This window comes from Gracilinanus agilis, chromosome 5, assembly GCF_016433145.1.
Source record: "Gracilinanus agilis isolate LMUSP501 chromosome 5, AgileGrace, whole genome shotgun sequence".
NCBI lineage: Eukaryota > Metazoa > Chordata > Mammalia > Didelphimorphia > Didelphidae > Gracilinanus > Gracilinanus agilis.
Genome location: NC_058134.1, coordinates 168,273,465 through 168,288,769, shown reverse-complemented (window position 1 = coordinate 168,288,769; position 15,305 = coordinate 168,273,465). Strand labels below are relative to the sequence as shown.

General features: G+C 37.4%; 1 protein-coding gene across 1 annotated transcript in view; it reads left to right on the top strand.

The window, feature by feature from the left end:
* The window catches only part of ELAPOR2 (endosome-lysosome associated apoptosis and autophagy regulator family member 2), a 236,355-nt gene that overhangs the window by 143,459 nt on the left and 77,591 nt on the right, over nucleotides 1-15,305 (top strand). Inside the window, exons 5-8 of the mRNA XM_044679057.1 lie at nucleotides 2,911-2,997; nucleotides 6,867-6,972; nucleotides 10,941-10,945; nucleotides 11,000-11,092. Of these exons, the coding sequence (XP_044534992.1) occupies nucleotides 2,911-2,997; nucleotides 6,867-6,972; nucleotides 10,941-10,945; nucleotides 11,000-11,092 (291 nt within the window). The remainder of the gene's footprint in view (nucleotides 1-2,910; nucleotides 2,998-6,866; nucleotides 6,973-10,940; nucleotides 10,946-10,999; nucleotides 11,093-15,305) is intronic.

Below are 15,305 nucleotides of genomic sequence, written 5' to 3'. Positions count from 1 at the left end.
GGAGGTAGTGGAGGAAGTCTTTGGGCACCTTGACTATGAATGAGCCATGGCCAGCCTGGGCACACTCCTTAATGGAGGTTTTGGAAGGAGACATCTTCAGAGGGAGAGGCAAAAGAGCCTAAGAGTACTTCCAATGAGTGAATTATTCCAGGGCTGGAGTGAATTTCAAGAAGAACTGAGATAGGGTTGAGAAGGTCCAGGGTTAAGTCTGGAGAGGAATGAGCTATGGCCAGCTTCCCAGCCCTCCCTAAATGCAGATTCTAATTTTGCCTTTCACATAGGAGTCTTTGCTATGACTGTTAGTAGTGCTAGGGAGACATAAAGTTTCATTCTTTGGCATTTACAATGGCAATGCTTTTGTTTTCCCTGTTAATTGACAGAAGGAATGATGATGTCTAGTACATCTATTTCCTTGTTTTATCTGCCCAAGATTCACAGGCTGCTCCTGTTCTTGCCTTAAGTGCTAAATCTCTGACTCATTCTGTTGATCCTTGATGAGTAATAAGGGAAGAAATGACAGTGACTCTCATCAGCAGGATGCTAACAAATTGCAGTGTGCTTTGTTATCATGAAAATTACTCGACCAGGTACCTGGGAAAAACATAGGATTTTAAAGCTAAAGACAATGTTAGAGGAAATAAGCCATCTTTCCATTTACAGATGTTTAAACTGAGAGAAAGAAAGGTTAAGTGAGTAGCCTGAGATCCCCAAGTCTATTTTTTGCCAGTTCCACCTACAACTCAGGTCCTCTCTTTCCTGTTCTTTCTACTATAGTTACCAGGTCCTGACTTATGCCAACAAATAATCCCCTCAGGTGGTTGAATTATTTGAATTTACACTACATATTTCTATTGGGCTAAAACCAATCACCATATTTTATACAATGACAACTTTTAATAGTGTTGACTTAAATACAGATGACTTCAGGGGATTCCTTATTGGCACTAATTAGGAGCTAGATTTACTGGGTTTGCGCTATGGTATAAGCTGCTTCTGGCTAAAAGAATAGTTGGGAATCTAAGCCTTATTTTTACGTTCTGTGCATTCAGCTTTCTGTTTGATTTTATTTTTTATTTTTTTAAAAACCCTTACTGTCTGTCTTGGAGTCAATACTGTCTATTGGCTCCAAGGCAGAAGAGTGGTAAGGGTAGGTAATGGGGATCAAGTGATTTGCCCAAGGTCACACAGCTGGGAAGTGTCTGAGGTCACATTTGAACCTAGGACCTCCTATCTCTAGGTCTGGCTCTCAATCCACTGAGCTACCCAGCTGCCCCCTGTTTTTTTTTGTTTTTTTTTTAACCCTTGTACTTCGGTGTATTGTCTCATAGGTGGAAGAGTGGTAAGGGTGGGCAATGGGGGTCAAGTGACCTGCCCAGGGTCACACAGCTGGGAAGTGGCTGAGGCCTGTTTGTTTTTTAATAACAGATTTGGAGTTGGAAAACCTGGATTTGAATCTTGCTCCAACCAATTAGTAGAAATATTCAGGTTTAGACTGCATGTTTCCCTTGGCCAAAAACTAATAGAACCATATTTTACATTTTGCAAATCAGTGACCACATTTTACATAATTTTAACTTTGAATAATGTGAAGCTGACTACATGTGACCACTTTGGGGGGATCATTATTTGTATTAACTCTTTGTGTGTGATTTCCCTCCGTTTTATTTTTCCAGTAAATAAACATGTGTTTTCTCCCTTCCCTATCTAAAAGGGGAAAAAAGAGAAAAAATACAAACTTTTTGTAATCAATGCTTATAATAAAGCAAAATCAATTTCTGTATTCTCCATGTCCAAAAAACGCCTCTCATTCTATATCTGGAGTACATCACCTTTTAATCAGGAGATAGTTAACATGCATTGACTTCAGTCTGCTGGAATCATGATTGATTATTTCTGTGATCAGCAATTTCAAGGATTTCAAAGTTGTTTGTATTTATAATGATGTCATTATTATAGAACGTGTTCTACTATAAGTAGCACTTTGAAGTAATCTCTTTCCCCCCTTAATGTTGTTGGGCCAGGGACCAAGGAGAGGTGGAGAGAGCTAGAGAAGGTAGGAAAATGGTCACTTAAGATAAGGAGGAAAAGATAAGAATTCTGATTTCTAATTTCAACTCTCTTTGCTAGTCAAACAAGAGCAAATTTTAACTTTGTTTTTCCTCCCTGATTCCCATGATTCCCCGTTTTTCATAATTTCTTGATACTTTTTGTTTTTCTCTTCTGGAGGTTTGGAAACAAGATGTCCTAAGAAAGAATTCTATTAAGAGGAAAGGTGTTTTTGTTTTTGTTTTTTTGGCTCTGACATTGATGCAAATGCAGTGACATTGATGTTAAAAAGAACTATATTATTCTAAATAAGAAGAATGTGGAGAGAATCATGTTAACTATAGTCATTATTAATTTTTTGGTGATTTAGCATTAATGTTTGCCATAGAATAAAAATTTAGGACTTTGACATAGGGCTCAGTCACTAACCTATCTACTCACCTGGTTTAAGTAGCAATTTGTTGTAGGAAAATGGTTTGTTCGTAACATTTTGATGAGCTGGTTAACTTTCGGTTCATATTAACATGATTGCTTTGTTTAGTAATTTTTCTGCTATAAATACTTTCCAAATGCTTACTAATCCAGCCTCTTCATACTTTTTACTGTCATATCAATTTCCTTCCAATAATGTCAATCCTTAGCTATAGGCAAACTACATATAGCTATAGGGCATAACTGTTTTCTTAGTCACCATTAAATACCTGAAGCTTTGCTATGTATCCTTCCCGGAATTATTCATAATGAAGGATCTCTGTTTACTGTGTATTGGTAGAATTTCTTATGGATAGTCCTGTGCTGGCTACAAAAGAAAATGGAGACTATTTTTCAGGATGCTCAAATAGGGCCTTTGTGTTTAATTCACAGATACAAAATGACCAGTGCCAGGAGATGGACTCCACCACAGAGAAGTGGGTAAAACTGACAGACAATGGAGAATGGGGTTCTCATTCTGTAAGTCTTATGGTCTTTTCCCTCTCTTATTCCCATTATTTTCATTTTTATTTTCCCTTTTTCACTCACATTTCACTTTAAATAATTTGATATTTAATGCAGGAAAAGAAACAAAAAAGGACGCTAATTAGAAGTAGTAAAGTACAGTAATTTCCAGTCAAGAAAGAAGTTGCCTTTAGGTTTTTTGAAATTTAAAGAATTTTTTAAATTTATAGAATTTATTTACAATTGTCTCAGCCCCTTTCTCTCTTCCCCCATATCATAGAAGACATCATCCAGGATATATATTTATTCTTTAAAAAAAACTCTGACCTTCTTTCTTGGAATCAATATTGTCCAAACAAATTTCCCCAAATAGTTACTTCTTATCCCTAAAACTAGAATCTATGCTTTTTCAAATAAACATTACTATAATTTTTTAGTAATTTAATTGGGATGTCCCTGAATAAGAAGATTAATTTAGGTATTATTGCTTTTAGTTTTAATGAAGGGAAAGGGGAAAAGACATATTTAAGAGAGTACAACTCTGGAGTCAGAGGACTTGTGTTCAAATCCCAGTTATGCAGTTTAATACTTGTATGAACTTGGACAAGTCAATTATCTTCTCTAAGCCTCAATTTTCTGGTTTAGACTAGTAGGCTCTGTGTATTAGTTCTAAGACAGAAGAGCAGCACCAGTTATGCAATTGGGATTTAGTGACTTGCTCAGGATCACACAACTATGAAGAGGCTTAGGCTACATTTGAACTGAAGTCCTTCTGACTCCAGGTCTGGTGCTCTGTCCATTGTGATATTTAGCTGCCCCTTGACGTAGATTTTTATTTTTCCTACCAACCTCTATTCTTGTAACTTCTGCTTCCAAGCAGAGTGGGCAGAAGATTGGGTCATGCAAAATCATTATGCAGAAATGTTGAGGGCTTTAAACTTACTGATGAATGATATGTGTTGATTTATTATCACCTTCACCAATGAAACCCTTTTAGAAGGGCTAAAAGCTAGCACAACTAACAACATTATGATCAGGAGTTGGCTGGAGCCAGCTTGAACTAAGCTGATTTGAAAATGTTCAATGTATGTATTTATTTATATCTCAGAAACTAGTCACTCACATAAATCAGGGTTTGGTTTATCATTTTATTATATACATTTTTTAAAATGATGAAAATGTTAATAATGCAGATTAAATAAAAAATTTTGTTGTGGGGATTCTCTCTTTCTGTCTGTCTGTCTGTCTGTCTGTCTGTCTGTCTGTCTGTGTCTGTGTCTGTGTCTGTGTCTGTGTCTGTGTCTCTCTCTCTGTCTCTCTCTCTCTCTTTATCTCTCTCTCCCTCTCTCTCTCTCTGCATTCTTTGAGACTTAATGGAATGTACTGCTTAAGGGCATTTCTTTATCTCTGGCCCTAAGTGATGGTAATATTTTATTAAACTCACTTATACGAATGTTCCTTCTAGATTGTGAAGATGTGAATACTACTTTCTTTGCCTTTCCTGGCACAAGATGACAAGTACTTTTTTTCATTCCTGTGCAACATAAAATGAGTGGCTGTTGAGGCTTTCTTTAATGGGCTGTTTGGCCAACTCAAGCTTACACAGCAGAGTAAGGATGTCTGATTGGATCAATGAAAAAATGTTCTCTGAACAAATCTAAAATGCAAAAGGAAAATTAGTTTAATTTTATAATTGAGAAGAGTGCCTCTAGTGGTGGAAATAGTTCATGTTAAATAACTTTAGGTACTAGCAGAGTCATAAGGGGCATTGCCAGGGTCTGGGGAAGATTCAGTAGAGGGATAATGAAGGAATGGAGAATAAAGATCTGGGGATGCCAAAGAGGCTTTCTTGAACCATCTTTGCCAATGAGCATATCCCTGCCTGGCACAGGTCCTTAGGCAATAGTACCAAAATTGCTCTCCAAAATGGTTGGATCAACACCATTTTCTACGAGAAAGTATCAAACTCTCATTCATCTGGAACCGGTGGTTCCCAAACTTTTTTGACCTACTGCCCCCTTTCCAGAAAAAATATCATTTAGCCCCCTGGAAATTAATTTTTAAAAAATTTTAATAGCAACTAATAGGAAAGATAAATGCACCTGTGGCCATCACCGTCTCCCTGGATCGCTGTAGCACCCACCAGGGGGTGGTAGCACCCACTTTGGGAATCAGTGATCTAGACTCTACCAATTTAATTAGAAACTAGTGACTTTGGCTTCATGGAGGCTCTACTGAAGATGACTTTAATAATCTCTATATAGAAAAGGTTCACCAAGCAATTTAACTGAGTGAACAAGACAAAGAGAAGGTGAACTTTTCCATTTCAGAGTCTAAAGAAGTGATAGTAAGTCTGTCCTAGTTAGAGCTGTTGTGTCAACATGGAGGTAGAAGAGAAAGTTAACAGGATTTGGAAGTGATAAGAACAGAATCACTGGCTAGGAAAATCAAACCTAGAGAAGTACACTTTGATAGAGCAATCACACTACCTTCTTGTCATTTGCTGTTGTTGCTTCCACAGCTTAATGGGATGATTGATTTTGAAATAAGCAAACAAACTTATTATTTAACTTTTTTTTTGTTTTCAGAGCTCTCAGAGGCAGCTTTGAGTTGCTGCTAACTGTATAGATAAATAAAAGGTTGAGACTTTCACACTCTAAAAAGAGGCCCATAGTGTAAATAAATATTTTAAATAAAGGACTTTGCTATCACTTCTTTAGTCTCTGAAATGGAAAAGTCCACCTTCTCTCAATCAGTTCAATTGCTTGGTGAACCTTTTCTATATAGAGACTATTAAAGTCAACTTTAGTAGAGCCTCCATGAAACCTGTGTCACTAGTTTTGAATTAAATTGGTAGAGTCTAGATCAGTGGTTCCCAAACTTTTTTGGCCTACCTCTCCCTTTCCAGAAAAAATATTACTTAGCCCCCTGGAAATTAATTTTTTAAACATTTTAATAGCAATTAATAGGAAAGATAAATGTACCTGTGGCCATCACTGCCCCCCTGGATCGCTGCAGCACCCACCAGGGGATGGTAGCACCCACTTTGGGAATCACTGGTTTAGATGAATGAAAGTTTGATACTTTCTAGTAGAAAATGGTGTTGATCCAACCATTTTGGAGAGCAATTTGGTACTATACCCCAAAGACTATAAAACTTTTGACTAGTATTGTCACTAGCATGTCTGAATCCCAAAGATATCAAAGAAAAATGTCCCATTTGTACAAAATTCTTTTAGCAGTTCTTTTTGTGGTAGAAAAGAATTGGAAATTGAGGGGAAATGCATCAATTGTTTGAACAATTGTCTGAACAAGTTGTAATATATGATTGAGATGAACTATGAATGTGCTAAAAGAAGTGATAAGCAGGATGGTTTCAGAAAAAAACCTGGGAAGATTTATACAAACTGATTCAAAGTGAAGTGATGACCAGAAGAACATTGTACACTATACCAGCAATATTGTAAGATGATCAATTATAAATAACTTAGCTATTCTATTTAATGCAAGCATCTAAAACTATTTTGAAGGACGTGAGATGAAAAATGCTACCTTCCTCCACAGAAAGAACTGATGGGATCTGAATGCAAATTGAAGCATAATTTTTAACTTGCTTTTTCTTTTTGAACATGGCTAATTTGGAAATATGCTTTACATGATTTCACAAGTATAATTGATATTACATTTCCTGTCTTCTTAATGGATGGGGGAGAGGTGAGAGGGAGGGAGAGAATTTGGAACTTAAAATAAAAAATAATGTTAAAAACAAATAAATGGTACATTAAAAAGACAATGGCACAAGTGAATAGATTGTTAACTTTCTAGTATATTTAGAAGTAACGTAGACTTGCTTAATTTGCAGTGACTTTCTTTTATCTTTACAGGTCATGTTAAAATCAGGCACAAACATACTGTACTGGAGGACTACAGGGATCCTCATGGGGTCCAAAGTGGTGAAGCCTGTACTAGTGAAAAACATCACTATTGAAGGTATATTTATGACAGAACTCCCCCACCCTTGTGATAATTTATTCAACTTTTAAATTCATTAGGAAATATGATGCACTTCTCTTCTTTGTTCCTTAAATTAAAAAAAAATGGTTTTTGGTAGTTTAATATATGATACCTATTCTCTAGCTATCTATAAATCTTACATATAGCTTGATATGATTTTTAAAAGATGAACCAAAGTGAATTAATGCATTGTGTGCAAGATATGGAGAATGCAGCCTTGTTATTTGCCAAATGGTTTTTTGTGTGTAGGATGTCATTTTTTATGTAAGTCCCATTTGCCACATACTAAGAAGACAAATAAATGTCTTAGGATTTATCTTGATCCTTTATTCAGAGCCTATTCTGTGTAGAACAGTATCATAGACACTTGTAGCAAATGCAAAGATGAATAGTTCTTATATCTGCCCACAAGGACCATACAGTCTAGTACTGGAGATAAGACATGCAGAGAATGTTAGGGTTGGTAGGAATTGATGGTATTGCGTAGACCTCTACTGGAATTGATCTGTACAACATTGTTGATGATCTCCAGTGATATTAAGAACTCAATAGCTCCTATGGTTGTCCATTCTACTTTACTTTGTATTGTTAAGAACTTCTCACATCCTTACTTTTAGCTTACATTTGTTTCTTGCTAATTTCTGTCCCTTGTTCTTAGGTTTTCCTCTTGAACTAAGGCAGAATAAGTCTTATCTCTTTTCAATACAACAGGCCTTTATTCTTTATCTCCTTTTGGTTTTCTTTTCTTCAAGATAAAAGAATCTGATCCAAAATTTATCTTCAGATAGCATGTTTTTTTTGAGGGTTCTTGCCATTCTCATCATCTTCCTGTGGATGTGTCTGCCTCTAGTTGTTCAATGTCCTTTCTTAAATGGTAGCTGTGAGCCAAGATTCAGTCTTAAGAGCTTAATGCAGTTCTCCAGCTGTTGTTCAAATGGAGAAGAGCCTATTTATGCTTGTAAGAGAGGCCCAAAGTGCAATCTATGGCAATCTAGAGAAGGTAAAAACAATTTCTGGAAGGGAAATCAGGGGCAGCATCATGCAAAAGGTAGCACCTGAATTGGCCTTGAGAGATGAATAGGACTTTCAAGTTATGGAAGCAGGGAAACACAAGATGTGTTTGGGGGATAGTGAATTTTTTTTTCTTCTTAATCATTGTGCATATGAGAGAGGGTATTGTGAAAAAAAGCCTGGGAATAAGCATTGGATCTAGATAAGGGTCTTGAATGCCAGCATGAAGATTTCAATGGATAATTTAGAAGGACCCTATTGAGACTTTGTACCAAAAGACTAGTGATTATATTTCTATATTAGGAATTAGGAAAATTCATCTGGCATATGTATGGAAGGCAGATCAGAAGAGAGATAGAATGGAGGTATGGAGAGCATGGGGAGGCTGTTGTGGTAGGTAGTTAAAGTGAGAAATCAACAGGGTCTAAATTCCACTGATATCAGTGGGAATAAAAATGGGACTAATGGCAAGATGATGCGATCTGTTCTTTTTTTTTAGGGGCGTTGGTTGGAGGAATGAGGCAGGATCTATAGGTCCACAAGTCTAGTAGGCAGTGGAAGAAAGGAGCCTGGACCTGGGAGTAGAAATAAAGATTTCAGAGTCCTCTGAATAATTGTCTGAATATTGCCATTGTTAAAGGATGAGGCTAACAAGGGAGAAAGTGTAGACAGAAGAGAGAGAAAGAGGCCAGGGAAATTCTCCCTCTAAAAGATAGAAGAAGCAAGTAGAGGCATCAAATTAGATAGAAGGAACAATCAGAGAACCAGAATTATTACCAGGAGAGTACAGGGTCATGGAAATCAAGGGCAGAGGTAAACCCTGTAAAGAGCATAGAATTTGGAGTCAGGTGACCTGGACTTGACTATTGTCTCTGCCACCTCTGTTGGCGTACTTCTCTGGACCTCAGCTTCCTTTTCTGTAAAGTCATGCATCTGGCCTAGATGACTCTTAAAAGTCCATTCCAAGGAAGGTAGGTGGCATAGAGGATAGACCACAACTCACTTAATCTCTCTCAGCCTTAGTTTCCTCCTCTGTAAAATAAGGACAATAATGACTTCTCAGGGTGGTTGGGAAGATAAAAATGAGACACATATAAAGTTCTTTCCACATAAAAACCATTATGCAAATGCTAGTTGTTGTTCTTAATAACATCTTATTATCGGTAAGTTTATGATCCTAATGATACTAGAAGGTGGTTGGAGTGAGTCTACAGGAACATATACTACACAAACAACAAGGGTGACCCAAGGATAAGTCAAAGAGGAAAGGGTATCCGGTTAGGTAATTAGGAGATTATTGGTGAGTTTTGTGGGAACCGTTTCAGAAAGATGAGAAGGGGTGGAAGCCAGATTGCAAGTGATGAACGACTATGGAGACAATGGAGAGAAAGCTGGGGTGACTAGCTCTAGAAAAAGGATTTTTATTTTAAAGGAAAACTGAGAATGTTTATAGGCAATAGATGAGGAAGGATATGAAAAGGAAGAATGTTGTAAGCCATTAATGCAGCTATGGAAGTAAAGATGAAATACTCTCCTCTTCTTCCTGGACTTATGCCTTAAGTGGGAAGTTCAGTGCTCCCCTGTTGTCTTCTGTGGTTCTGACTATTGCAGAAAAACAAAAAAAAACAAACAAAACATGCTGACATAGACACCCTTCAGCTCAGGCAGCACTCAAGATGCTTTTTATTAAAACAGTGAATCTCTTAAATGTACAGTTTATTCCATACTGAAATTTGAGATCGGACACTATTATGGTGCAGAGATGCTAACATTAGTGAATGAGGACATCTGCTGGCTAAGTCAGGGATCACAAATCAGAATAGAAAAAGTTTTACTGGTGGTAGAATCAGAGGATTCAAGATTTAAGAGTCAGAATGCACTTTAGAAACGCTGTAGTACAATTTCCTAATTTTATATGTATCCTATGAATAATGTGGGCCCTGACTCTCTGTTTCTCCAGCTTTTTCTGTGATTCTGTGTCTTTCTGTCTCTGTTTGTGTCTGTTGCTAACTCTCTGAGCAGGCTCAGTTACCCCAACCTGTAGGATTGGTGTTGGGGAGGAGGGTGTGGGGTATAACATAGCCCCTGACTGTAACTCACTATTCATTTTCTCTGAATCCTAGAGGTTAACAGTGTAGAAGGAAAAGGAAAATGAGACTCTAGAGAGAGATGGGGAGACAGAGGCAGAGAAACAAAGAGACAGAGATTGAGAGAGCCATATGTTTATAGTTTCTGAGCTAGTATCAATGTATTCCCTCTTTTAGGATGGTGACATCATTGACTCTGAACCATATTTACTAAATGATTAGACAAAAGTAATGAAATCATATTCACAATATTTCTTCAGAAGAAAAGGTCAGGAATAATTACAAATTTTATTTCTCATACAATTATTAATTATGATTTTTACTCCTAAAGCAGCAATATTTTGTTGCCCTATAAACCTTGATTACACTCTTCTAGCAATGTATGTGGTTTCTATGGGAAACAGGGAACACATATTTATAGAATTCTAGAAGGGAAATACAGGAAAAGGCAAACTTTTTGCCTAGGCAACTCGCATCTCTGAAATGTAGGCTTTGGTGTCTTTGATCCCTTTGGGAACAATTTGGACTACATGAAGCTACTTCTGTGCAAGCACAGACACTTCTTTCCTTCTAGGCAAAACTAATTCTTCCACTCCGGAGCTCATGAAGTACTGTTAAAGTCCCAGTCACCCCTCAATAGGAAGATGAAAAAAAAAAAAGATGTTACATGATTTTCAGTGACAAGCAGTTTCCATAAGCCAGAGAGCTGCCAAGCTTTTCAGATCTTCAAATGGCAAGGGGATTTTGCTTTAATCGAATAGGCTCTCTGCAGAGCCAGTCCTCTTCTCACAGCAAAGCAGATGAAAAAGCTATACCACCCCACTCCTTTTTTATTTCTTAAATCAGAGAAGGTAATTAAGGGCAACCAAGCACCCCTGTGAAGTTTCCCTTTTTTTGGGCTATAGATGGCATTAGAAAACTTCAAACTCAATCCTCCAGCAGCTACAGGATTCAGCTCTTCTCCCTTTTATCAGCACAGAAAATTGAAGAACTCTCAGGTGACCTAACCTTTTCCTAGCTAAACTGGAAACAATGCCTGTCTTGCAATCAATAGACCTCCTGAAATGTCGCTAAAAAGCCTTCTGGTTCACTGGGCTCCTGTCAGTTCTAAATTCAGTCTCAAGATTCTTCTGACTTCTCCAGAACTTAGCTTACCTTCTCACTGCTTCTGTTTATCTCTTTCTATGACTTCCTGATAGCTTCTTTTTTATACCTTCAAGTTAGTGCTTCTTGGAACTCAGTGACTCAACCTATAGGTAAAACTTGAGAATCCCATGTTTGCATCATATATGAACCCAGAAGTCCTTATAAAATCACCCCACAATTTTCAAACAGTTATTTGATTTATAATTTTGTCAGACCCAAACTTTAAAACTCTTAAAAACAGTCATTTGCAAATGAACTGATGGGCCACAATGCTCTTTCTGGTCCTCAGAACAATCTGTGTCTCTTTGATATTTTATTTAAGAGACTGTGCTTCTTCACAAGTAAATTGTATTAGTTTTCCTTGTACGATTGTTGGGATAGCTAGGTGGTATAATGGTAATGGATAGAGTGCCAATCCCAGAATCAGGAATACTCACCTTTATGAGTTTAGATCTGGCCTGTGTGTGTTCCTGGCCAAGTCACTTAACTCTGTTGGCCTCAATTTCCTCATCTGTTAAACAAGCCGGAGAAGGAAATGGCAAACCACTCCAGTATCTTTTCCAAAAGAACTCCAAATGGGGTGACAAAGAATCAGACAGGACTCCACAATGACAACAGAACCACTCTTATTTTTCTGCTTCTATCAGCAACTAGAAAGAGGCATTACATTATATGTAGGTGAAGAAACCATGAGAGAGAGATTGTGACTTGGTCCCAGAGGTATAGTATGACTTTAGACAAAGGAAATATAAAGTGGGACATTTTTAGAGTACTCTAATCACCTCTCTATCATATGCTTATGGTTAGTTGACTTTCTAAATTAGCGACTGCCAGATTTTAAGTCTCTTTTCCCATGTTGTATGATGCGTTCCTATAATATGCCCTATGTATCTCATTCCAGGAAGAATAAAGGCTAATGTAAAAGACTAAGCCAAAAATAACCGCGAGGAGAAATCTGTTGTTCCTTCTCCCTCTCCCCACCCAGTTAAATAAACAATTCCATATAATGATTTCTAGAGTGTTGGACTTAGAATTAGGAAGATATGGGTTAAAACTGTGCCTGAGACCCTTATTAACTCTGTAAGCCTGAGCAAGTAATATGACCTTCCTGGCCTTGGTTCCTTCCATGTAAAATGAAGATGAGTTTAGTGGTCATTGAGGTCCCTTGCCGCTCTAAATCTTTGATCCTAGAATCTAAGAAGTAGAGCGATGATTCAAACCTAAATTCTATGACTAAAAGTCCAGTGTTCTGACCATTGCAAATTTGCCAGGTGATCTTACTCACTTGATTGAGTAAGTAGACACTAGTGGCTTATCATCATATAGATAAATAATTTTGTTTTAAAAATAAGATTTAGATTTAGAGCTAGAAGGGACTCTAATGGCTCTCTAGTCCAATTAGAAATGAAGAAAACAAGGCCTAAGGAATTGTTGTGACTTGGCCAGAGTTATATATGTAATAAATTATAGAGCTGTGTTTTGAACTCAGTTGGTCCAGTTCCAAATTTATCTAGCCGTGTCACTCCAGATGGGGAATATGACAATAGAAAGAACTTAATTCATTAAAGTTGTCCCATCAATTAATTTTTGGTATTAGATGATTTTCAATAGGTTAACATTAATTAAACATCTTCAATGCCATCAGATATAGGACATGTGTGGTTCTGTGCTTGGTGCTGGGTATTCAAAAATGAGATGACACTGTCAGGGAGCTTTCATTCTAGTGAGAGAAGACAAATTAATTCAATTCAATAATTCAAACACGAGTTACTTAATATGCACACATACAAGAATAACACAAGATTATTTGTTGAGGGAAAAATGCTGACAACTGGGTAGATGGGAGAATGTTTTGGGTAGGAGCTGGCATCTGACCTTGAGAAAAGGTAATTATTTTGAAATATGGAGTTTTTGGTAATGTGAGAGCATGGAAGCAGGAGAGAGGATAAGACCACATTTTAGAAATGTGTAGTTGGTGCAATTTGGTTGGAATCTAGTATGAAGGGAATCATGAAATAAGGCTGGATAGATTGGAGTCAAATTGCAGTGGGTTTAAATGTCAGGAGGAAGTTTGTATTTTATCCTACAGGCAATAAGTTCTATGAAAGGTTGTGAGCAGGGGAGTGGCATGGTAAGAATTGTGCCTTAGGATGAACATTTGGCATCTGTATAGATGAGAGGTTGAATAGGTAGAGAGTGGAAACAAAGAGCTCAGTCTAGAGGTTATGGCAATCATTGAGGAGATAACCATTAAGAACTAGGGTGGTGTCTGTGCGAATGGAGTTAAAGGCACAGATAGAAGAGAAAATATGGAGTTAAAACTGACAACTCTACAACACGAGGGTTGTCAAATATGATTCCAATTATTTGAACCTGAGTAACATCAACTCAAATGGAAGAAAGGAATCAGTTTACAAGAAAAGAAGATGAATTTTACTTTTGATATACAGAATTTTCAATACTTTTGGGACATTCTCATTATGTCCAGCAAGTGGTTGATAATGTAGGGCTGGAGTTCTGAAGAGAGACTAGAACTGGAGATACAGATTTAGGAATTGTCTATCTGGGGCAATCTAACAAGAGGGAATAGTGGCCAAAGGAATCATAACTGATATTCTGATAAATGTGCATCTCCAAAAGGGCTAGCTAGATCAGTGCTCAATATATATGAGCTCTAGAATCACCAATTCTTTTTTCCAAGTAGGAGGCTTTGTGAGGTACCGGAATCAGAAAGACAAGTTCAAGTCTCATCAGCTGTGTCACTTTGAGCAAGGCATTGAACTTCCATTGATTTGAGCAACTCTTAGACTACAAAATACAGAGAAGGTGTTGACATGAATTGGAAGATGAAGTTTCATGAAGTTTCTTCATCTAGGGAGTCCCCTGGGTCTATTCCTATCATTATCCTGCCTAGAGGTGATAATTGGATATTTGGAGATAAGATTATCAAGAGAGTTCTTAACCCTCAAGGTTTCCATGGATAGATTTTAGGAACTCAGTGAGGAAAAAATTACATCTTTTAAAAAAATATCATCTAACTGAAATTTAACATTTCTTTTTCCAGTTTCCATTTGAATTTCCATTTTCATTCCAATTATGAATAAAAATAAATATTCTGAGAATGGGTAGGTTTTTTTTTGCTTTTTTAAAAACATTTTAATATTCATTTTTAACATGGTTACATGATTCATGCTCCTACTTTCCCCTTCACCCCCTGCACTCCCCCCACCCATGGCCGATGCACATTTCCACTAGTTTTGTCATGTGTCCTTCATCAAGACCTATTTCCAAATTGTTGGTAGTTGCATTGGTGTGGTAGTTTCGAGTCTACATTCCCCAATCATGTCCACCCCAACCCATGTGTTCAAGCAGTTGTTTTTCTTATATGTTTCCTCTCCTGCAGTCCTTCCTCTGAATGTGGGTAGCGTTCTTTACCATAAATCCCTCAGAGCTGTCCTGTGTCATTGCATTGCTGCTGGTACAGAAGTCCATTACATTTGATTTTACCATAGTATATTAGTCTCTTGTACAGTGTTCTTCTGGCTCTGCTCCTTTCGCTCTGCATCAGTTCCTGGAGGTCTCTCCAGTTCACCTGGAACTCCTCCAGTTTATTATTCCTTTTAGCACAATAGTATTCCATCACTCGCATATACCACAGTTTGTTCAGCCATTCCCCAATTGAAGGACATACCCTCCTTTTCCAATTTGTTGCCACCACAAAAAGCGCAGCTATAAATATTTTCGTACAAGTCTGTTTATCCATGATCTCTTTGGGGTACAAACCCAACAATGGTATGGCTGGATCAAAGGGCAGGCATTCTTTTATAGCTCTTTGAGCATGATTCCAAATTGCCAGCCAGAATGGCTGGATCAGTTCACAGCTCCAGCAGCAATGCATTAATGTCCCAATTTTGCCACATCTTCTCCAATATTCATTACTCTCCCCTTCTTTCATTTTAGCCAATCTGCTAGGTGTGAGGTGATACCTCAGAGTTGTTTTGATTTGCATTTCTCTAATTATTAGAGATTTGGAACACTTTCTCATGTGCTTATTGATACTTTTGA